Source organism: Stenella coeruleoalba, assembly GCF_951394435.1.
Source record: "Stenella coeruleoalba genome assembly, chromosome: 8".
In the NCBI taxonomy this organism is placed as follows: domain Eukaryota; kingdom Metazoa; phylum Chordata; class Mammalia; order Artiodactyla; family Delphinidae; genus Stenella; species Stenella coeruleoalba.
In genome coordinates, this window is record NC_137154.1 from 71,479,389 (window position 1) to 71,504,707 (window position 25,319).

General features: G+C 42.8%; 1 protein-coding gene across 1 annotated transcript in view; it reads right to left on the reverse strand.

Annotated features, from left to right (window-relative positions):
- MAML2 (mastermind like transcriptional coactivator 2) overlaps positions 1-25,319 on the reverse strand; it is a 361,793-nt gene that overhangs the window by 116,343 nt on the left and 220,131 nt on the right. Inside the window, exon 2 of the mRNA XM_079928575.1 lies at positions 3,851-5,365. Coding sequence (XP_079784701.1) covers positions 3,851-5,365 — 1,515 coding nt within the window. The remainder of the gene's footprint in view (positions 1-3,850; positions 5,366-25,319) is intronic.

A 25,319-nucleotide genomic window follows, 5' to 3' on the forward strand; every position in this document is an offset into this window, starting at 1 on the left:
CCAAACACTAGCAAGACAGAGTTGCTGAAGACATTTTGTGAAACATCAAATACCATTTGTTCTCTCAGTCTCCAGAGAAGGGATTATTTAAAACTACTCCAGGCATGGAACAATAAAGATGTCTCCAACAATTCGATTATGCTGCATCTATCTCTCGGGTGCCATTCACATCTAGGAGAGCAGAGGCGGGCAGGTACCCAATAAAGGGAGAGGGACATATGAATTCCCCCAATTTCAGTCTCTGCCTGAGCATGCAGCCCTATCTGGGTTCAGAGTTCTGAAAGGTGAAAAGAAGGCCATCTTTGCACAGTCTACTGGGTAAATTCTAAACAACTGATCAACAAATTCAATCTATCATTTTGTAGCAGAGAACCAAGATTTCCACCATTCCCAAGGATAGACTGTCCCAATTAACATATCCCACTAGTAAATCTTGCTGTGTTTGACATAAAGTGAGTATGACAAGCAGAAAAAAAATTCGTGATTACTGTTTTCATTCAGGATGCTTTAGTTGATAAACTTAAGAATTGCTTAATTTCCTTCCCTCCTATGGCTTTGGTCATGAGTATCAGTGATTTGGCTAATCTGAGATGAGAACACAGATTTGTACTGTCTACTATGAATGGCAGAGTTAAAACTACTCTCTCTGAGTTTAGAATACTTAGCAATATAGCGGATGGGACAATAAAAATGGAAGAACCTAGAAATATGTACACCCAAATGAAAATTGCTTCTCAAAATTATCATCTTGGGAAGCAACTCATTTACTTTCTTTATTGCCTTCAGGGAAAGTTCACAAACCAAACTTGAAACGCAGTTCTATCCCATCATAGTTATTCTTTGTTTTTTTGACCCAAAGCTGCATTACTCTGCTTGACTGTTTTCAAAAATAACCCCAACAAGATGAATATTACTGCATTGATAACAATCCACTCAATGTGCTGAAAGCTCTGAAGACAATCCCTAGAGGAAAACTCTGCAACTGTATTGAACAATAGCACCATTATTAGAATGCGTCCAACCCCTTCAAAGGTGAATGCTTTCAAGAGGGTGACACTTATTTGACTACAAAGCTCTGATACACTTGCTCACAACTCAGACACAGAACACTTCAGAGTCATACTTCATGGAATTGTTGAGCCGGAATTGACAATCTAGTTCAATTGACAAGGTTGGGATAAGGCTTTGATTGAGTAGCCATTGCCTGTCTGTATAGAAGACGCCTTTAGCTGGACATGTCACCACCATTTCTATCACTTTTTGAGGGCGTTCTTGAAAAGATGAAAATTACCTTGGCATCATAAGTGTCATACACACTGGGAAAAGTAAAAAAAAATATCTAAGGCACTGGAAGATGTTTGTGGATTTGGTCATTAGCACCCACTGGTGTGCTTGGGTCCTGGAAGCTGGCATGGGGACTAAGGGGTCAGAAGTATGGTGGACAGTTGTTGATATGAGCAACAGAGGCGGAAACAAGACAGAGGATGTTGGAGGTGGCAGGAAGGCTCCCAAAGAAGGGCTGATGGGGTACCAAAGAGCTATGTTTCCTATTGTACATTGCTTATTTTGGTTAAGCTTCATAATACTCACTCTCAGGAAGGTCAAGTGACACACAGATATTTTTTGATTCTTTTCTTTAACAGCTCTGAAGGTGATTAGAGATTTGAGACTTTCTCTATCCTACCAAAACTTAATTTACTATGTAGATTATGTAAATATGGCTCGATATTATAAGAAATATTTCTTTTGAGAATTTCACAATGATCTACAAATGGCCATTCATTTCCCAGCAAATCCTTCTTGTGAGCAGTATAGCCTCAAGTCTGAAAGTACAACCTTCAAAGGAGACCATCAGAATCCTGGCTCTGCTACTTATTATCTGTGTAACTTTGGAAAAGTCATTTTAACTTCTCTGTGCCTCATTTGCCTCACCTATAAAATGAGAATAATGGTAATTAGTTTATATGGGTAAAATGAGATACCACAATCAAGGGGGGAAGAGGTCATGCCAGTTACAGAGTAAATACTCAATAAATGCTAACTTCTACTAATATCTCATTATTTATGGTCATTTTTATGGTCAGAAGTCCGGGCCCAGGAAAGGTAAATCGCTACCCACTCACCATATTGCTGGACAGAACTAAAGATTGTTCTCTTTTATTCCTCTAGTACTGCTTGTGAAAAAATTTGAGACTCACTCCAACGGGCTTCCTACATAAAAGTAATGCATGTTGAAAAATATTCTGATATCATGTATGGTCCTTTCCATGATAATCACAATAATAGCCAACTTTATTCTAGACCCCCGCCTGAGAGATACATCACTTACTCTCCCCAAATCCTATCATCCTCATTTACAGGTGAGGAAACTGAGGCTTAGAGAGGCTCACTGATTCGCTGGAGGTCACACAGCTAGAATGTCAGAGTTAGAATTTAAACCCAGGTTCACCCACAGCAAAGTGGCTACACAGAATATTAGAAAGTAGTTCCACAATACTGTTTGCTTTTAAACGATCCCCAAATTACCCATGCTAAAAATGGAACTTTGTAATATACACATGACTCTACTCCAAGTCCATTCTTCATAATCTACGATTTAGAAAAACACACTTCGTAAGTGGTTAAGAGCCGAAAGTTTACTTGGGACACAGCTCTTGAATCCTAGATGAGTCTAGTTTTCTCCTGGCATATATCTAAGGCAAAGGTTAGCTTGGCCACAGTCTGTGGTGCTGGTGGCATTCTTTTCTGGGCAGTAGCCATACAAACTACTCTAGGAATGTGATTGGAACAAGGCTCTGTGCCGTCTTACTGTCCTGACACATTGTTTTGACAGGTAACGTGCTGTCTTTGTGCTTGGACGCTAACGCAGATCTGTCAAGTTACATGCACAAAGCAACATTCAGCCTTCCTGCCTGCCTTCCCTCACTTATTCCAGGAAGAATTTTTCCTTGCAAGTTCCCTGGGGATCGGCACTGATTCACCAGTGTGTGTTCTGGAGACACAGGGCTATCTCTTCATATGATTCCTGTTTGGGGCAGAATAAAACCTCTGCTTTATGTTAACCACAGGATATAAGGTAACCACAGATTTTTTTCTGTTGGTAGTCATGACAATTTCATGCTTTAACACTTAATTCACACGTTACCTTCTCCGGCAGCCTTTCCTGATTTCCCCTTGCTCAGTAAATACCCAAGCTTTGTGCTCCATGTCATCCTTTCCACTCAGTATTAAAATGATAGTTTTTAAAGCCTGTCGACCTCTCCAGACTGTACTAGCAGACAGAGAACATGTCTTATTCAAGGTGGATACTCAACCTTCATGCACCAGCATGGAATCACAGCAGGATCCATTATGATGGGTTGGGCGTTCAGACGTTTCAGTTGGTTGGTGTGGGTGGAGATTTGTCATTAAACACTCTTAAGATCATGTCTGGCCTTATTTCAATACTCAGCACAATCACAACATCATGCATGCGGTAGGTACTCGGGGCATGCATGCCGACTTAATGACTGATTTATTGACTGAACAAATAAACCAGGCATGGGCATATCAGAATGTAACTGACAACTGGACTTGTCACTAAAGGCATGGATTCTAAGGCAACATTCTTAATAAGCAAGAGCCTTTGAACACAACAGACCCCAATGACAGTGATGCTCTACAAGGAAGATGCTCTTGCCTCCAGATGCCTCAAGTGAACCTTCATGAGGTCTTCAGAGGCATCTGTCAGCACCATGGCTGTCTTTGTGGTCTTGATTCTGTCCCAGTGCAAACATAATGGTAACCAAAGCAACAGGACCAAGCTGAATGGTGTCTGGGTACTCTGCATTGGGAGGAGCACAGCCCTTACCTGTCTGTGTTGTGGGGAGACTTGGTACCCCAGTCCTGTGATGGGCTGACTCTGCATCTTCTGCAGCAGGATCTTTTGCTGAAGTGGTAACGGCGACCTCAGCAAAGGCTGGCTCGAGAGGGGTTGGGTGGGCTGAGCTGCTGGCTGCTGCTGCGGCTGCTGCTGCTGCGGCTGCGGCTGCGGCTGTGCCTGCGGCTGCGGCTGCGGCTGCGGCTGCTGTTGCTGCTGCTGCTGCGGCTGAGCTGAAATCGCGCTCTGCTGCGGCTGTGGCTGCGGCTGGGTATAATGCAGGAGAGGAGGCTTGCTCTGGGGAGGCAAAACGGAAGGCATCTGCTGGTTGGCTTGATCTGAGTTAAAATGAAACAAAGGCTTGGTGCTGCCATGTCGGGGCTCCATGGCTGTGTGTGGGTTGTTCATGAAACTCCGACTAAGATCCTGAGGCTTCTGCTGCAGGAGCACGTCCAGAGGCCCTCCCTGGGCCGAGGGGCTGGCCTTGTACATGTAGTTCGCCATGACCTTCGACTGGCTGCCACCGCCCACGACCCCCGGCATGGGGGAGCTCTGGGGGCTGAATGGCTGCTGGCCAAAAGAGGGGCTGGGGATTTTCTCCTGCCCAAATGGACCTGGGGAGGGCCCCGCCGAAGAGGGCAAGCCTGGCCAGCTGGTCGGCTGGTGCTGCTGCATCCGGACGTGCTGCTGACGATTAGCGGCGATCTGTTTGAGCTGCTGGGCGTGGGATACTTCCTGCCAGCTCGGCAGGGCCCGGCTTGCTCCTGAGGCCGTCTGGGGCTGAGCCTGGCTCTGAGGGACCGAAGGGATCGGGGAGGAAGCGGAGAGGGCCGAGGTGGCCATGGAGAACGCAGGGCCGGCGGATGAGGGCCTCAGCTGAGGAGAGCCCGAGGGGCCCTGGGTCAGGCCGGGTGAGTATTCACTTTTGATCACCGTCTTCTCCATGGGCAAGGACGGCCGGGGAGTGCTCCTCTGGCTTTGCTGACCCAAGTCGATGTTAAACGGGTCGTCCTGCTTTATGGTGGCGTTGATCATGTTCTCAAGCTCAAGGTCACTCATGGGAGGCACAGATATATTGGTCAGTTCATTGAACAGTTCCTGCAGCTCGGGATCCATCAGCTGCTCTCCGGGGTCATCTCCGTACCTGTTAGAAAAAATATTCTCCTGGGTCACTTGACCGTCCACGTGCTTGCTGCAAGAGAGAGTCTCTCCCGGTTCCTTCTTCACTTCCTTTAAGCCCATGTTGAACATACCATTTCCAGGAGAATGTGTGTGGGCTGGCAGCGTGGCAGTCTTTCTCAGGGGTGCTTGGCTCATGGGCAAGGTCCCTGACATCATATGACTTTGTCCATTATTTACTTGGAGGCCCCCTTGTCCTGCAGTGAGGTTTTCCCCAACACGGATTCTTTTGATATCAAGGAATGAGTTGTCGACAAAGCCATTAGGCCTCTTGCTGTTGGCAGGGGACAGGTTAACTATCTGTTTTCTTTTCAAGGAACCCTGGAGCTGAAAGACAGAGGGGGAATAAGAAAACAAAACATGAGATATTTTTCAAGATGCGTTTAGTCAAAAGAGACAGAATATTTGAATGTTTTTTCCATTTACACATAGGAGGAGGCACAAATGAAGCCCAGTTTGGAATATAATGAAACTTACAGTAGCACAAACAGAGCAAAATGTTTCTGGAGGAGCAGGTCAGTGAGGGGTGACAGGTCATAGAGGTTTCCATGATTGGTACGTTGGCCGATGGATGAAGAATCCTTCACGTGTCATGGGGAGTTATTGATAATGCTTATGATTAATCAGCAAAGTGGTGTTGTTTTCTGGAACAGGCCAACCTATTCCACATGCACGCACACATAACCCACACGGCCACAGGCCGCTGGACTGAATACAATTTTGACCAAGATGGGAAACACTGTAGAGTCTAAAGCTGAGACCCAATTTCCAGTTTCTTTTTCACAGATTCAACCCATCATCACTCTTATCCTCTAAGTAAGTAATCAGAATAGTTGTCGTGTCGAAGGAGGTAGTCTCTCTGTTGTTAACTATTTTTCTTCCTATGATTCTGCAGCTTGCATTTGAGCCCCTGTAGCAATACTGGGTGGCTGCGCAGAAGTTATGAGGTCATCATTTATCAAATGAGCCACTCTAAGCACAGATTTTCCGGGGGATTCATTTTTTATCTGGCCCGTCTCGAAATCTCTTAGCCAAAACCAAGGTGTAGAGAGGGAGTACCGCATAGTGGTTAAGAACGCAGGCCCTGGAACTGGCTAAGCGGCTCTCAAATTCCGATCTGTCACTGAGTGCTAAGTGATCCTGGCTCTGGACTTATCTGAGCCTCAATTTCCTTACCTGGAAAATGGGGACGACAGCACTTAACTCATAGGAAGACATGAGACATGTAAACGTTTAGCACAGGGTTTACTGAAGTAAGAACTCAATGAAGTTTAGTTTATAAAAAAATATGGCTTACTACCTTCTCAAAGAGGAACATCTCTCTAAACAGCAACAGTAACAACAAAATATTAAAGTACTTCAATCACTCACTCAGTGATGAGACTGTATTCTATTAACTTCAGACATTATATAGAGAGATTTAAGGACCATACAGTCACACCAGTAAATTAATAAGAAACATAAAACATGGACCATTGATCTTGAGATCCTTGTTGCTTTGCCTCTAAAGTGAGAGGCTATATCTAGCAAAGGGTGGCTTTCCCAGTGCAGCTGACCCACTTCAATTATTTAATGTTCGCTCAAGATAATTGCAAATTACTGAGGCAGAAGGACACTTCCCAGATATAAAATTCTATCACTTCTCCTGTCCTCCCTTTTCTCTTACCATCACTCCCCCACCCTCCTGAAGATTTCTAGGTAACCTAATTAGAAAATGAAATTAACGTAACTGAGCACCTATTATATGCCAAGTACTTTAAATATGGTTATTTTATTTTCCTTAGTCTTTACAACAAAGACTTTACACAGTGCTCAGGGCCTACAGTAGACAACAAAGACAAAGTCTTTACAATATCCATTAGATATGCGTTATTTTATAGATAAGGAAACCAAGGCTCAGGGAGGCTAAATAACTTGCCCAGTATAAGTGGTAGACCTGGGCTTTAACTCAAGGTCTGCATAGTTCTAAAGCCTGTGTCACTTCCACTATATGATGCTGGAGTCACCTTGTTCAGGGCTAGGGTCTGCCTTGCACGAAGAGGGAGGGGGTAGTGAGCACAGAGATATCCTGGATCTCTCATCACATGATGAGGAATCAGGGAATGGAGGGGATGCAATCTAGGGCTGAATGTGAACGGTATGTTTCTTGTCATGTAGTTCCTCGATACCTGTTTCAGTAATCCATTACCTGTGGGTTTGCCCCCTCACAAGTGTGTATAGTTATGGTCGATGTACCATGCTGGTGTAACCAATGTTTACCTTCTACCATTGCTAATAGGCAATCAGAAAAAGGAACCTGACCCAAGCTGGGCCAATCATTCCTTCCATGAGAATTCTGAAATCGGAGAAAGTGAGACCAGGCTCTCTTTGGGTAGCTGCACAGTCATTTACAAAACTTGTGAAGTGTTGTTCCACTAAGCCAACCACAGCCATAGAGGAAGTAAGTCTGTGGAAAGAGAGGAAATGATGCAGAGAGGAAGGACACAAATTTTGATAGCATTTGAAGGCCTGATTTCAATCTTAGGCCAGCTCTGCCTCTCTCATTGTTTTCCTTGATACACTATGGAATCTTTACAATAAAGTCTCCTTGTTGCTTAAGCTAATGTGAGTTGAGCTTCTGTTACTTTCAACCAAGAGCCCTAACTAAATCCCATGAGATTTAACATTTGGTGATGAGCAGTTTGCAGCAAGGGGTAGGGTACCCTTTGTACCAGGCTGTGAAGCTTTTGTTCCCCTCATCTTTGCTGTCTCTCCATGTTTCCCTGACTCCTAATCTTGTCTATTCACTGATATAGGCCAACATCATCACAGAACACTGTCAGCCATCACTGCATTTGGCACAAACTGAAAGTGGTTACCGTCTGTCCACAGGCGGTCAGGAAGAGCACAGACCAAAGAGGGTCAGCCGTGTTACCTTAAGAGAGGCCACGCTGATTTATTTCAGCATGTTACATTTTGAAGGTTTTTTCCACAACTGGTAAAGAAAAAACAAAGGAAAACATTCTTTTTCCAGGTTTGGGTTATTGCCTTTGATTTATTTTCCACTGCTTTGAAAAAACCTGTTCTGCCAGATTCTCTACCGCTCAGGCCACTCCCTGGGCAGTTCAGTACATACTCTGGGAAGCAGCTCCAGGACTTTCTCTAAGCCACCAGGGTTGGAGATGGAGTAATAGAATTAGCGGTGGTGGTAGCAGTAGTAGTAGTAGTAGTAATAATAATAGTAGTAACAACAACAACAAAGTCATTTATTGAGGGCTTGGGTGCTAGCCATCGTGCTAAGGTTTTTGTATGGATAGTCGCATCTAATTCTCACAGAACAACTCTAAGAATCCTCGCAACAACAACTCTATAAGGTTGATACTATTTCTACCCTCTCCCCTCCCTTTTAGCGATGAGAAAATTGAGGTTGGGAGACTGAGGAACTCTTCAAGGTCACACAAACACTAAGCAATAGAGCCCGGCACCAAACCAAGGATCCCCACTGCTGAGCCTGTGCTGGGGAGTAAATGGTACCCCAGGCCCTGACAGAGATAAACAACTGGTGCCCACACGCAGATATTGAGGAAGCTGGCCCAGGATCTAGTCCTGATTCTGGCATTACTTGCTTTGCTATTTCAGGAAGTTATTTTTCTTCCGTGGACCACAGTTCCCTCCTTTATAAATAGGATTATCTCTGAGAACACTTTCCTGCCTGAACCCAGAAAATAATAGACAATGAGGGAGTGAGAATTGTTTTATGGGCATATGTATCACGGTGTAAAGTCATCACCAAGCATAGCTGGATGGATGACTTAAGGTGGGAAACAGAAGTCCTTCTCAGTGACACATGGAAGACATCCCCATGGTTAGAGAGATTCCATTAGGACTTCATCAGGCATGATATTTACCAAGAGAATTTTGGGGATAGTCTATGTCCTGCCTTGTAGAAGCTTCTAATCAATGTTATGTCACCAAGGCCCAATGAATGCACAAAAGTAGAGGCACAATACAATCTCAGTGATTCTCAAAGTTCAATCTTTGCTCTGAAGTATTTTCTTTGCTGGACTAAAATGTCTCCATCGGATATATGGCTTTGAATTGTGGTATAGAGTCTCAAAAATTTCTGTGACAAAATGGAAATACTGTATTCTAGAAGGAGAGAGAGAACACAGAGAGTCATATCATGAATACCTCAGTGAGAAATAGTTTATCAGAAAATTCAATGCCACCTTACCAGGCCAGGAATCGTCCTAAGGGAATGAGACTCAGTCAGAGGAATGAAGACATGGGTTTACATCAAGAAAGATGGCAGCTGGTTTAGGGAAGTTGGGAGCTCCACAGTGTAGACCTTCCAGGTGGCTGGGGAAGACGGGATGGGGGCAGGTAGAAGTATAAGGGCAGGGTATACCCTGAAAGCCAGAGGGGACAAACAGTTTCCAGAAAGCAGTTAATAACACTGAAAGGGTAGAGGAAAGAATCTCCAGAACAAATCTCTCACCAGGGCTGACTTATCCATTAGGCTGGGTAGGCACAGTGCCCAGGGCCTACAGTAGTCTTAGGGGCCCATGAAAATATAATTTAATTTAGTATGGAAGAAAAATTGAACTTTTAGGTTGAGGAAATGTTTTAATATATATAGTAATATATTTATCTTGATGTCAACACAGTCATAAAATACAATTTTAAAAGTTTTTATAAGGAAGAAGGGGCCCTCAAAAGCAAGAGGTCCCCCAAAGGCTCTCACTTCAGAACTACTATGTATTGAATACTTAATTTAAGACAGGTGCTCTTAAAGCAAGAGTTGTGTAGAGTCCCATTTAATCTTCTCACAGCTCTCTGAACATGTATCCTGATCTTCATTTTCACGTGAAGAAATTGCAGTTTCTGACTTTAAGATTGCATAGTGCATGATATGGAAGCAGGCTGGCAACCCGAGTCTGGTTCCAAAGGCCTCCTTCTGAATCACTTACTACACTGCTTGCTTTCCTTTGGCCTTCAATTTGCCACGTGCCAACACTGTTCTCAACACAGTGGACACAGAGAGCCAAGATAGAAGAATAACAGAATGAAGACGTATGGCATGCACAGGGCAAGGGTAAGGGCATTCAGGACTCATAGAGATGGATGGCAGGAGAGGATGGTGACATCATTGGTTGGAGGTTGATGGTGAAAGCTCAGGACATCACTCTCGAGGCTCCAACAGAAGAAAGGGAAGAGACAAAGGGTCACTTGGTCATTCAAAAAGATTTATTGATCATCCAGAGAGGGTTCTGTGCAATGATCCCTGGCATGAGAGAAATGCAGATGACTAAGCTCATGGCAGCATGTAAAGGCTTCAAATGAGTGCTACATTTCAATATTTATACTTTTTCTAGATGGACTGAGAGGCACATTTTGTTTTGTACAGTAAACCTGCTCCCCAAAATTATTATATTTAATTTGTGAGATTATGCATACAATATCACCCTTTCACTAGCCATCCAAGAAAAGGGCTTCTTTTGGGAAGGATTTCAACACAGCAAGTCTCGTCTGGCTTGCATATGACACAGGAATCAGTGTATTTCCCTTCGCTGAGACCCAGCAGACTGTTTCCTTTTACTCTCATCCTTGTTCTGACTCTTCTCCTTGAACACCTCTGTGCTATTTGAGGCCTGCGGTCTCTACTGGGGGAAGGGGTAGGCCTGCTCAGGGCAGGGCCCAGACACAGTGGCCTGCCTGCCCCAAGGGCTGCAAATGGAGGTGCCGAGAAGCATATGGACAAGGAAAATCCAATACACAGTGGCATCAGGGCTGCAGTCCCCTGGTAAACTCTCCTTTTTCAACAGCTGTGCTTTACTCTTCCAAAGGACTAGAAACACAAACTTCCTGGAGGGATTTAAGAACGCCTTATTGCACAATCCTCTGGTTTCTGTTTCTTTCCCTGCCCCCATCCCTTTCCACAAATAAATGCATTCTTTGTCTCCTGTGCTGCCCTAGAAACAGGGAATATGCCACACAAAGGTAACAATTCAGTCCATAGGTCACATTTTTTTTCCTCAAGAAGATTTCTGTCTTTCTCAAAAAGAAATAAACACGAGAACCAAATTTACCTCTGCTTAGATACTTAAGGGAATATCTTGGTCCCATCCTCTGTAAGCTTTCCTCAGGCCATTTTACTCATGGCTGATTAGAGATAGGGTTCAGAATAGGTAATATGAGAAAGAGATCAACTCCCCCAATAATTTATGACTCGATTTGATTCTTGAAGTAAAAATGTTTGGGATCCTGAAACAGCAAATTCCAGCTCATCACAGTACTTGAAAGTAAGAGTGATTCTTCCCTGGCTCTCCTGCCCCCAAACAAACTAGATGGAGTTATAAGGCTTTTGCTGAAGACATCAAAAAGCTCCTACTTCTTATTTAGCCCTTGTAGAGTTCAGAGCTTCTCCGTAGTGCTTCCCTGTATTGCGAGGTATTGTTTTATGTCCATATAGTAATTAGATTTGCCCAGCTAGATTTTAAGGTCTTTGAGCTTGGGCACTGTGTCTTATACTTGACTGGCTCCTTTTAGTACTAACCACAATGCTGGGTATATTACAGGTGTTCAAACAGTAGCTTGTTGGATGATCTCAGTACTTGAGAAGCTGGACCCTTCTAACAACCGAGCAGTAAAGCAATGCTAAGAAGAAGGCTGTGGTAAATATCTTCATATCCAATTCATAAGCAGTTTAATGGTTCCACTAGAGTTTTGTTTGAGTGATCACTTTCTTCTGAACCCTGAAGTCAAGGAATGAGAAGCTCTGAGAACTGAAACAACGTTGTCATCCATGTAAACCAAACGTGAAGGTGTGTGTGAAGCTTTGTGATGGATTCCAGGTGGTGCTGAGCTTCCTGGGGTGCAATTCTAAGCCCCACCTTGACTCAATGTCCCATGTAAATGATACTTCCTGTATAATTTTTAGGAACTTCCATTTTTATTCCTTCAGAATAAAGTGTGATTTTTTATTTTATTATTTTTTTTGGTGGAAAGTGTTGGGGAAGGCATGTTAGATCTATCTGGAAACTTTGTCCCATAACTTTGTTCCATAAGGTCTGGACTCTGAGAAATGTGACCACTTAAGTCAATAAAATAGCTATGTTTTTAATGAAACCAAAGATAAAGTTTTATATAGAATCCAGAGCGCTGCAGATTCAGGATCTTTGTAGAGAAAACAAGTCAACACACTGTCCTTCTAAAGACACTACATGCCAAAGAGTCCCACATTCAGAACTTCTTTAGTGCCTCTCTGCCCCCTTCTTATTGTTCATGGCTGCTTGTAGAAGAGTAACCAGAAGAGATGGAAATTGCCTCAGAAACACACTCCTCATTGCAGGGCAGAGTGAGGACGTCTCATTACAGCATTTTCTCAGTTTGCACACTTCTAGCCCTTCCCCTTGGAGAATGTTCCAAGTTTATCATCAACTCACAAAACATTCGCTGAGGGAAGAGGGATGAGAACCCATGCAACACTGTCTCAGAGTGGTAGTTATACATACATATATATAGATTCTTTTTCAGAGTCTTTTCCATTACAGGTTATTACAAGGTATTGAATATAGTTCCCTGTGCTATACAGTAGGTCCTTGTTGTTTATGTATTTTACATATAGTAGTGTATATCTGTTAATCCCAGACTCCTAATTTATCCCTCCCCTCTTCCCCTTTGGTAACCATGAGTTTGTTTTCTACGTCTGTGAGTCTATTTCTGTTTTGTAAATAAGTTCCTTTGTATCATTTTTTTAGATTCCACATATAAGTACTATCATATATTTTACACATCCTGTTTTATCAAGATGAACGGGAGGCTGCGGGATCTCAAAGGAACATGGAATTGAGCTGCTAGTAAACCTGGGATGTGAATGCTACTTCCCTCCTCTTCACTGAGCTTGAACCAGTCACTGTCCTCCCTGTAGGATGGGGTTTTAGGGGGGTTAGGAACCATGTAAGTAAAGCACCAGCAGCATTCCCAGCTCAGGGCAGTGCTCCATCCCTGGTGGCTCTTTTTCAGTAGAAGAGGCAGAACTTGAGTCTGAGCCTGTGTGAGGCTTCCTGCTGTCCTGACTGTTACATGCCAGCATGTGCTAGACAAAGGCAAACTGAAGACAACAAAACGAGCCTTTCCTCATCTGTAAAATGGCATCTGTTTACTCCTTCATTCAACAGATATTTATTTAGCACCAAGTATATATTCTGTGAGGCTGTCGATGTCTTAGCGTTGTTGTGAGGACCAAGTAGCTAGAGCACATAAAGAGCCTGCAAAATTTGGTCTTAGAACATAGTGCTCAGTAAATGTGAGAATCGATAAAAACAAACAAAAAGGAGTGTACCAGTCTGTCTGGAAATAAAACGAAAAGGAACAGTGCAATGTGATGGTTGCTATGCCGAGGTGTGTATGGGATTAGCTGTGGAGGAGAGTGGCCTTTGTCTGGAAAGATAGGAAAGGAATCCCTCTCCCTTCCAAGGAAATACACCCCCAAATATGCAAATGATAAGATTGTTTTATGATATTCTGCTACACTGCTAGTGACAGTGTAACAAAACTTGTTGTCTAACAACAGGGGAATGTTGAAATTAAATTAGAAAATTCAAGGTAGAAGTACTTTGCCATATTGTCTACTAGCTTAAACAGTGTCATTCCAGATCCACTTAGTGGTAACCAGTGTGATTATCCTGATGACTATCTCCTTGGTCTTCCTGACTAGTTGCTACAATCATCATAAAGCAGGGGCTGGTGGGGCCACCTTTCAGAGATGGACCCTCTGTGTTTAATAGAAAATGAACAGAATATTCTATAAAAGCTTGAAAAACCCAACCACTTTGTGCATGAAATACTTTAATCATGACTCACTTTTTGCCCAAAATATATCGAAGCAAATCCCCCAAAAATGCTATGTCTAAAATGTTGGCAATTCTCTGGAAATCTCTATGTCCTCCTCAGCAGAATGTACAATATATTAAGTACCATTAATCAAGTGGCTTCTCTCTCCTCCTTAGCTGGAGGGCCCAGTCTGGAAGCTGTCATTCTAACGGGCCTAGCTCAAGGTCAGTGTATCTCCTCTGTGAGGCCTTGCCCTCCTACTTTCCCCCATGTTCTTTCTTCCTGCTTTAATGATTTTAGCACTTTCTGTCTAATATTGTCTTTGGTAATTGATTCAGGTCTGTGAGTTTTTCACTTCAGTGTGATTGCAAGGAGTCAGTGGAAGAGAGAGTACTTGTGCATCTCATGTGTTCACACAAGCTCAGTCCAGCACTAGCTTGCTGACTGGCGGATGATTTGACTTACTGGGCAGTCAGTGGTCTTGGAACATTAGATGAATCAGTTTATGGGACGTCTATGATTCTCTGCCATTGGCCATGAATCATACCACAGGGCTTCATAAACCATAGGGCTGATTCTTAGCAATTCTTTGTCCGGCTGCAGAGCTGCTGGGAACTGGGGCAGAGCTGAGAGATACTGGAGTGATAGGAAAAGCACCGGTGTTCTAAGAGCTTGCTCTTCTTTCCTTATGCCTGTGGGAATTGGATTTATTCCAAAACGTTGGCCAATGTGAATATCAGGAAAACACAGGTGGCAGAGAGAATGCCCTCACACCATCCCAGGATTGTTGCAATTCATTATTTTGGGGTTTGAACCCAGGTACTGAAGAGTCCCCACTTTTTTGTAAAATAATACCAGTATAAAACCCAGCCACTCCTAATTCCGTGGCAGCATTTCTCCCTCATCCTAAAGGGCTTATTTGACTTAAATAGGTACTAAGGGTTCCTATTCTTCCCAGCCTAATTCTCTCTGACCACATTCTTCCTTTTTCCTCACGCCCCCTCTACTTCACGCACAGTGAGGTACCAAGTATTGTTCAACCCCATTCTGAGAATCTGACCCTACATTTTGCCCCTCCCCAACCCAATCTATTCCTCACACAGCCCCTGCCCATCCCAGTGTGTTCTCCTCGTAGCAACAAAAGGGATGGTCCTCTCACACTTAAGCTCCAGCCATATTATTTTTTTTTAATTCCCCCAAACACAAAAGGTGATTTCAGCTTCAGGTCTTCTGCTCTGTAACTCTCCACCTCCTCTACCTCTTCTCACTCTTATCATAGCTAGCTCCTTCTTTTTCTTCAGTGTGACCCCAGCAGAGGTTTTCCATGACCACCTACCTAAAATATGCTCTCATGGTTGTCTTCCAACTCAACCTCCTGATTGTTTCCTTTACAGTGTTTATTACAATTTCCTAATATTTGTATTCATTTGCTTCCAATTTTTAAGTCTGTCTCCCATGAAAGCCCTAGATAAGTCTATCTCCCATGCAAGCCCTATCTATCTCCCAATAAGCCCTAGAGAGGGAGGCTTGAGCTGTGTCTATCTTGGTGACCACTGTAACTCATCTCTAGTATAACCCAAACAAATAGGCGGTCAAAAAGATTATTTAAAGCAAACTAAAATGTCTAGAAGGAAACACTTCAAGATTCTGAAGTACTTTCTGGTGGCAGGATGATGATTGTTTTTCCCTCTTTGCTCATATGTCTGTGTTTTCTAATTTTTCGATATAGGAACATATATCATCTATATAATTAAGATTGATGCGAACATGTTATTCAGTATGTCTGCCCATGCTAAGTAACCACACTTCTCGGAGAATCCGGTAGCGGGGCTTGCTTCTGACGGCGGGACATCCCATCTCCCCGAGCCCCAAGCAGACTGGATCCAGGCGGACATTTGATTCAAGTTGAACCATTTCAATGCTTTTCTAGTAATCAGAAATTGAAACAAGACCTTCTCAACAGTCTTTGTGCACTTGAAATGAGAGAGATTTAGGGCTGCCTGTACTGGAATCATTCTCAGTCATGTACAATGAGAGACAGAGAAAGCGAGTCTACAGAGATGGGAGAATGAAACTGATGCCTAGAGTAAAGCCAGGATGAGAAACCACGCTGAAAGAGAGGGGGAGGGAGGAAGGAGTGGGAGAGACAGAGACGCAGAGAGATTCCTGAAGCTTTCCAATTCCTGGTTCCAGCCCTTTGAGAGAGTCAATTATACTTCCTGTAATTGAGATGCCCTGTAACCTTCCAATAAATCTCCCCCCAACATACACACCTACACCTTTTTTTTTCCTCATGATACTTCAAGGGGGCTTCTGTCGCTTACAACAGACGATTCCCAACTAAAACAAAGATGTAATAAAGCCAATAATTACGTTCCAGTTAGAGTCTTCATAAGGTAAATGCACATTTTTCTTGACTGATTAAAATTGAAAAGCTGAGCAGAGGCTAAATGCACACATTTATTTCGGTTTCTCTTTCAACTTGCCACGTGTGGTCATTAACCCAGCTCTTCCACAGCCTTTATGAAAGGAGAGCGTTATGAATTAAGAATGAGGGCGGCTGTTCCATGACAGCAGGATTCTAACAGGGTTCCCATTGTCTTCACATAGCTCGACACGGCATACCCAGGGGAGGTCCAGAGATGATATCTCCACCAATTCTCCCCTCGATGCGCAAGAATATCCTGAACATAAAACTTCCATCTGAATCATGTTTAGACAACCCAGGTCTGCAACGTGTTAACTGGTTTGGATGTTATCACCTGGAGACAGAGGCGGGAGCGATGAGCAGACCTTTTAAGAGGTCCCTGCAATTTCAGGCTCATCTTTAACTCCATTCCAAAGGAATGTTAAGCAGCATTTAGAAGGTAGTTTGGCAAAGTACCTGAAAGCACCAAACAGCTCCTTTGATGTTTTTGGCATTGATGTCATCATTCTTTTGAAACTTTTGAAGAAATATTTTTCTTATAGCAACTGTATCAAGGTTCGATACAGGGTGTTGATGTGTGTTTTCTCTGGTCTGATGTTAGTCTGAGTAACTATGAACCATACAGAGAGATGCTCCTTTAGAGAGACCTCAGCTTTCACTCCAGCCTATGTTTATTTTCACATCAAAGACACATCTAAGGGGAAATTGCTTAACTGGCTCTCTGAAACATGAAGAGGTTTACAGAGATATTTGGTTATAATTGAAAAAACAAAAACAAAACCTACACTTCGGGCAATTTAAGCCTTTCATGCCCGGAAATGGGAATGTATAATGGCAGATAGAAAACTTCCTTTGCTTTCCAGGAAGGTCTGAAAGCAGACTTTTTCAAGCAGGAATTAAAATCCCACTATTTGCCATACATTTATGGGAAATGATTCTTGATGATTTAAATGACATTAAATGGTGGGGGGACAATAAAGCCTTTATATTGTTTGCAGTTTAACTGCTCTTTGAAGCAATGTCCTATAGCAAAACAATGCCCTCACTTTGATCTAACCTGCTCAGCCCAGTAATTATATGACTGAGATGAATTCTCCACCTGACAGATTCCAATTCTTCATGTGTGGCCATATTCTTTGAAGAGGGAAAATAAACCCACCTAGATTGGAAAGTAAAACTTTAAACAAGTCGAAATTGTGAAGCAACAGTAAGTCTCTCTGTCAAAGCAGTAGGCTGAGCAGAAAGCCTCTTTGCAGATGATGAGAACCTCTGTTTCCCAGGATAGGTTTACGTTCTTCTTGAAACTTTTTATTTATTTTTTCTTGTTTTTTGGCCGTGCCGCATGGCCTGTGGGATTAGTTCGCCAACCAGGGATCGAACCCGGGCCCTCGGCAGTCAGGACAGAGTTCTAACCACTGGACCACCAGGGAATTCCCAAAACGTATCTTCAAACAGGAATATGTTACCGTTCCTTTCTGTCAATTCGTATCATGATAAGTCAATATTCATCATTTTTAAAAAATGAGAGGAGAATGTACTAACCTGGGCCTTGCGTTAACTGCTAACTGACTGTTCCCTGATGAAAAACAAAAAACAAAAAACTGTTCACCCCATTATAAATGGCCATGGGATAAACCAGACAAATAAAAGAGCTCATTTCGCACCATTCTGCAAAGAAAACTATTTACTGTGTTGCTTGAGTCCGCTTAAAATATTAAAAGCATAGTCTTAACTCAGAAAGCTCCTGATCTTCAAAAATATTGCTACTGTTTATTTCATTTGCCTTTTAGATACAACACAGGACAGATTTAAACTGAGAAAGCTCACCAACTGCCACCTTGTAAATTGCTTTTAATCCGGATGTCAGCAGGATTGATGCCTCTGGGACTTGAGCCCCTACCCCCAAACATACATTTCTTCTCTGTACCTGGCTTGAGATTAATATTTTGTATCCACTAGTTAGATTTCTAGAGGATAAAATACTTCTTTATCCATGACTCATTTTCTGCATTTGTCATGTCTCCATATACGTCATTCCACTCTCAAAGAGGGTTTTTCTCTTCAACCAGTGCGTTCCTTTCACTGTCCACAAATTCCAGCTCAAAACTCACTCCTTCTCAGAGCCTAATTGTGATCACCGCTGTATTATTTTGTGCCCCAGTCAGCCACTCTATCCATGGTTTGCTTTCCTCGTGTATTTAAGGCTTTTGGCTTATAACTGTTATTATATCTTTTTCAGTGCCCCCCGCAAGATCGTAAACACCGTTTTGTGTCTTCTGATGTCTTCTGAGGCAATACATTGTAGTGGTTAAGAGCCCGAGCTTTGGCACAAGAGACCTGGATTTAAGTCCTGGCTCTGTCCTCTATGAGATAGTTTGGGTAGTTTACTTAACCTCTCTGAGCCTCAATTTCCTTCTCTTTATAATGGATGTAACAGTTCCCACTCAGTAGTTGTAGTGAGTCTCAAATGAGATAATGTCTATGAAGTCTGTATTCAAAATAGGGCAAATAATTAAGGCTTAATAAATATCAGCTATTATTTTCATCTAGTCTTCTGTGTCTCTCAACAAAACTTGGATGAGTGTTCAGCATACAACAGAAAAGAGGAAGAACCAACAGCGTTCACTGGGTGCCTACTCAATAGAAAGTACTTTCCATATATCATCTCATTGAATTCCAACTTCCCTACTTACTATCACTATGACCATGGGCAAGTCACCTAACTTCTGTACCTTGATTTTCTCACCTGTAAAATGTATATAATAATGATACTTACAAAGCTGATGCAAAGATTAAATAAATTCATGTAGAGTGCTTAAAACAGCCCTGACACATAGAAATGGCCAATAATACAAACTATTATTATTATTACTATTAAATCCTTACAACAACCTTGAGAGGAGATATAAGGAACCTCATGTTATAGGTGAGAAAAATGACGCTACAAAAATTTAAACAACTTGACCAAGGTTGCCTGGCTAATAAGTGAATCAAATTTGCCTGACTGTTTATGAAATGCGTTCACCAGAGAAAACTTCCATTTCATGCTAGGGAATTATTCGAGGGAAACACTAGAGTGACAACTAGGTCCTCAGGGAACTGTCCATCACAGGTACTGGGCAAGAGGTGAGGCACTCACGGAGATGCAGGAGATGGCCTCCCTGGCTTGGAAACCATGCAGAGAAAGGTGGGCTTAATTATGAAGCTCATGGGTAGGCATCAAAGGACTAGGTAGGGGAGTGACACGATCTGTAACGTATTTTAGAAAAAATACTCTAACACCCAAACATTTGTGGGTGGACTGGAGATAGGAGAGCTCAAGCCAGAAGACCAGGAATAAATATCTCAGCACTCAGTAAGGGATGGTGAGAACTGGACTTGAGCTAAGGTGCTGGTGGTGGAAACGGAGGTGATGGGAGAGAACTTAGGAAACAGAAACCAAATGAACTTTGTGATTAATTACATGTGAGAAATGTGAGTGACAGAAAGTAATTAGGGCCAAATCCAGATTCCTGGATTAGTGACTAAGTAGATGATAGAGTCACTTGCTGAGAAAAAAATGGTAGGGAGAGAAGTCTGTTTTAAGAGGTAGGTGGGGAGGCAAATGACAGGTCCAAGCTGGCCCATGTTGGGCTGGAGATGTTGTAGGTCACATGGGTGGAGCTGTCTCCTTGCTGGCTAGATATTCGGGTCTGCAGATCAGGAGAGAGCTTTTAGCTGTCTAAAGAGCTTGGACAGAAACGCATCTAAGCATTAGTCGAAGGAATGAACATGGTTTTGAGTCCAAATAGAGAGTTTGGAGTGAGAAAAGAAGAGGGATGGGAATGGAACTCTAGGGAACATTAAAATTTAAGGAGAGACCGGGAGAGGAATAAGGTAGAGGAGATGAACAGTTGAAAGAAGAAGGGAGCTTTAGGGAGGGAGGTCGCAACTTCAACCAATGAGAGGTCACCTGGAACCAAAGCAGAGCTGTATCCACAGCATCTGACATTTGATGGTGATTGGGGGAAGAGGCCAAACCACAATGCATTAAGGATAGAATGGGAAGTCACAGAAGGAAGCAAATTGGTAGATTATTTTTCCTAAAAGCTTGATTGAAAGAAGGAGAGGCAGGATAGCAGCTAGAGGGAGTTACCTGCCTAATCATTTTTTATATCCTTCACAGCAGTTGGTACAATATTTTGTATTTGTAAGTATGCAGTTAAACGTTTTTGAATGAATGATTCTGTCATCTTGCCTAATTCCTTCACTTTATCTCATTCGTTTTCTTCCATATTTTCTTCTCTTCTCTATACCAGTAAGGGAGGTAGTGAGGCTGAGTTTCCTTGTTCAAATACTAGATAGAAGGCATGGAGTTTGCCTGTTTTTCCTAGAGTAGTTAAACATATTGCATGTAATAGGAAGCTCCATATGCATTTGAAGTCAGCCAAAATAAGAGGGAAGCCAGGCCCTGAGAAACATAGGTATCACTGAGAAAGCAGAAGTGTTGCATCCAGGTATTCTTTTCGTTGGGTTTCATGTCCACATAAATAAGGGTATATAGGAAAATCCTGTTTGAGGAACAACAACAACAAAAACTACCCAAAGGAAGACTTAAAAAGGGATGGAGGGCATTGAGTGGCTTCAGTGAAAATTCCAGTAGCATAGATTTGCAGGAAATCTAAGGATACTAAAAGCCTATTTAAAATGGTATCCTACTTGATCTTGATAACCAGTGGTAGTTCAAAGCATCAGGATTGGGTCTAATCACTTGTTAAATTAAGGTCACATATGGGAATTGCTGTTGCTCAGATAGTTTCCTACTACCGAATAAGAAGGATCTAATAAAGTTTGATCTTTGGATGCCTATCAACATGTATTATCAAGCCTATCATTTTCTCCATCAAAGAAAACAGTCAGAGAATAGGGGGAAGGGGAGAGAGAGAACAATCCAACAACCCTTGATCCATCTATGCATCAATTCAGACTATTCTCCATCATCTGTGTTCGCCTAGCAAGCACACATCATTTCATTTCTTGCTTTAGCTTCTCATCATATTTTTAAACTTTCAATATCATTTAGTAACATTCTTTTTTTCTCCAGGATATCTAGTGTCACAGGTGCCTTTTTCTTTCTCTTTATTACTTTTGGCAGTAGAAAGAGATTCTTTTCCCCTCTCTCCCATTGACCTTTATCTATTCCTAGCAAATTCATTGCTTTATGGCAAGAGCTAACACGGTCATACGCAGATGCAATTTATCTTTGCACGCAGTCGGTCTGCGTGCATGTGTCTGTGGAGTGTGCTTCTCTTTTATTGTTTGACTCCTTTTAACTCCACTCAGATCTCTCTAATCACAGTTTGGAATTCACCTGAATTTCCCTGCTGTGAAAGCTGAAAACGCTGACATCAAGTTGCTAAGACCACAGCTCTGAAAAGGAAATAGCACATCTTTATTGGTGGGACCCATTAAAAGATATGAATGGGAGGTTTTTAAGTAAGATGTTGCATACGTATGACCTCCAGGTGCTTGACAGTGACACTGCCCCACATGTTGGCCATCTCCTCCATAATTAAAGAAGTGCTTTGAAAAAGAATGGAGCTGTTTGATTTTCACACTGAAACATAATTCTGGGAATTCAGAGCCCACAGCTTGCTATGCCCAATCCAAAGGATGGAAAAGGTTCATACAAATCTTTTCATGGGGCTGAGAGAGTCTTTGGCATTCTAGCTTCATTCTTTTCTCGGGGAGAAATTTTAATTTCTTATGATTTCTTATGTGTCCATGTTCAAGGTCAGTTTTTTTTCCCCCTCAAAAAGGCTGCTATAGCAACAACCACCCATCACAGAGTTCTTCCTTGAGTACTTACAAATGCTGCCTGTTAAGCAGATCCCTATGCCACATGAAAGGCCAGGGAGAAGCATAAGCATATCAGTTGGAAAAGATAAACTCGATGGTAAAAATAAACAATTTTTTGAAATGGAAGTAGAAGCGTTCATTGATTGGATGGGGCACTCCATACAGATGATGACAATTTCTCTATAACAACAAACCAAGCCGACACTTACATGGTGACCAGGCTTGAAGGGCCTTGAGCAAGGTGATAAAGAGGAAATGGGACTCAGGCCATTGCCAAAGAGAGCCTGAGCTCTGGTTTCTGCTCAGGACTCGGCAGCCATGCTTGTGGTGTGCAGGATGACCTGAAGTGGTGTCCATCTTGAGAAAGTGGCCTTGGGCCTGCTGCTCTATGGCCCTGGGGTGATAGCAGTGTTCTGCCCAAGAACCTGTGTATATCCCCTCCCCTCTTGTGGTGGCAGCGGGACTAAGAAGACTGACCCATTGGCTCAGACATAGAGAACAGACTTGTGGTTGCCAAGGGGTGGGGGGATGGGGGAGGGATGGAGTGAGAGTTTGGGGTTAGCGGATGGAAATTAGTATACATAGAATGGGTAAACAACAAGGTCCTACTGTATAGCACAAGGAACGATATTCAATGTCCTGTGATAAACCACAATGGAAAAGAATATTTAAAAGAAGAACATATATATACATATAACTGAATCACTTTGTGGTACAGCAGAAATTAACATAACATTGTAAATCAATTATACATAAATTAAAAAAAAAGACTGACCCATTGGGTGTGTTCCTTGACCTACCTCAAATGGCACCAGTAATATTTGTGCTGAGATCATTACAGTCTATGAAGTACCAATGGGATATGGAAGCCATCTGTAGAACCAAAAGGAGACCGTTCTTCCACCCTTCTCTCCCCTCTGTGCTTCTACTTCCCAGGCAAGAGGGGAGGCCTCTGACCTTCCATTCTTGCCCCAATTTCACCCTCCATGATCATGCGTTTGACACGCACACATTAGCCATCCCTTCCTTCCATAACTGAATTAGTTTGAAGGAATAGCTGGCAATACATTCCCAAGGCTTGACTTACTCATCCTGTTCTGTGGAATAAGGAACATACCTGGCCTAAAGGAAAGTATCCTCTGAAAGAACTAGAAAAGGGGAAGCCAAGGGAGAAAGTGTAAAAGCCACTGAGTCAATTGCTGAGAAGAAATGCCGTAATTTCCCCCTGTGGGTTTGTCAGCAAAGGCTCTGCCCTCTGCCCTCCAGGCCCACTCTGCGTTTGAGTCGTGCAAAGTCAGAGAGCAACAGGCAAGAATGCAGAAATATGTTTAGCCTCACCTTTTATGAACAATCAGAATTCAGTTTGCATTGTGCAGTGCAAAAAACAGGCCTAGGTTTTCTAGAAGATACATGAGAAAGAGGCAGAAGAGAAGGAAAATAGAATGTCATAGAAAAGTCTTTGACAGGAAAAGAAAACACTCTGTAGGCTTTTTTGTCCCCTTTCTTAATGACAAGCAAGGGATATTCACGTTGAATCATGCCATTCAAAAGGAAACATACTGGGGCAAAATTTATATGAGGAGAATTTCACTGCCCTACATTGTTTTATTTCAGACAGCTAGTTACTGTGAGGCTGTATTTTCAAATTCTTTCTTCAAACATCTATGCCCTTGGGCAGACATATTAGCTCATTTTATATTGAGAATCTCATTACATCAAGTAGAAATCCTAAGCCTGATAAAATGATTTACCCCCTCAATTTAACTTTTATTTTAGTCTCCCACCAGCTTCTCTGAAGTGGGTTTGCTGCCAAGCTATAATACTATTTTAGACTGAGTCATCCAGGCGCACTGAACAGCTTTTACTCTGCTCTTAATGTTTTCCCATCCCTGTTGTTTGAATAAAGAGAATGTGTTCTTCTATGGGTTTGCATTTGAAATGGTTACCAACGAGGGAAAAAAGAAAAAATGGAGGCTTAAATCCAGGGTGTTTGGCCCCGAGGGAACACAGACTCCCTTCTCTCCGTCTCTATGGCTCCCAAAAGGGGGATTGAGGGCTATACATTTTTAAGCTCTGCTGAAGCCTAGAAAAACACTGGAAGCATATGAAGGCACTGGTATAGTTGAGTACATAATGCTTCATTTATTCATGGGAGAAAGTATTTGGAGTCACTCACAGAGGGTGTGGTTAGAGACCCCTCCTGGAAAAATCAAAAATAAAAATGAAACATTAGGTGAAGTCCTGCTCCAGGAAATTGGCATGCCATCACCAGAGTTGCAGGGTTTTGAAAAAATAATAAAGGAATCATACCTTCTGAGGGAAATCCAGACCATTCTTTGATTGCCCAGACTTTGCCCCTGGGGCAAAAGATAGTCTAGGCTGAGATATGTACTACGATGATGATTCCTGGTGAGGAATCCGCGTAGAAGGACCCAATTTTACCTTCTGTCTCTCAGAGTCATCGTTTTATCCTAATCTGCTCAACTCCTGTTCCTTCTTACTCCCTCCTCCCTCCCCACTCAGAACCTCAGTTTTAAATGAACTAATGCAAATCAACCCCAAGTAGCCCTGGTTTTGCAAGTTCCACTCTCAGTGTTCTGGCTTCTGCATCTGTGATCTCATATACTCACACCCTCCCTACACATCTACTGATTTCGATTGCTGGCTCTGTGGATGGGAAAGCCTGAAATATTTTCAGAAATAAAGAAGTAGCATCTAAAGTTTCACCCAACAGAGAGGCCCCCACCATAAAAGGAAATTGTGAATACTGAGAAGTCTCTCTCCTTCTTGGACTCCCCTGAGAGCTGGTTCAATGGCAGATTTGAAGGACACCTTCTTAGGTGTCCTTGTCGGCAGAAGGGCCTCAGGCCCCATCTGGGCTGGGCTCCCATGGCTAGGATTAGGTATAGCTGGAATGTGAAATGGAGCCAATAACTCCAATCCCAACAGGCAAAGAAGTCAACACTAGTGGGGAGGGCAGAGGCAGGAAAAGGTGAGCTGGTTGGGATTAAAAACACCACGACCTGGGTCTCCAGCAAAGCAGAGACAGTGAATGGGAAGCATCATTAGAAGCACAGGTTGTCAGAGTTATGCTTCTGCTGTGGTTCTGAACCAGGAAAACCAGAGCCAGGAGAGGACCTGCGGGTTCCCATGTTGGCTCATGCTGGCTGAGGCCACACTGGGAGTTTCACACAGAAAGAA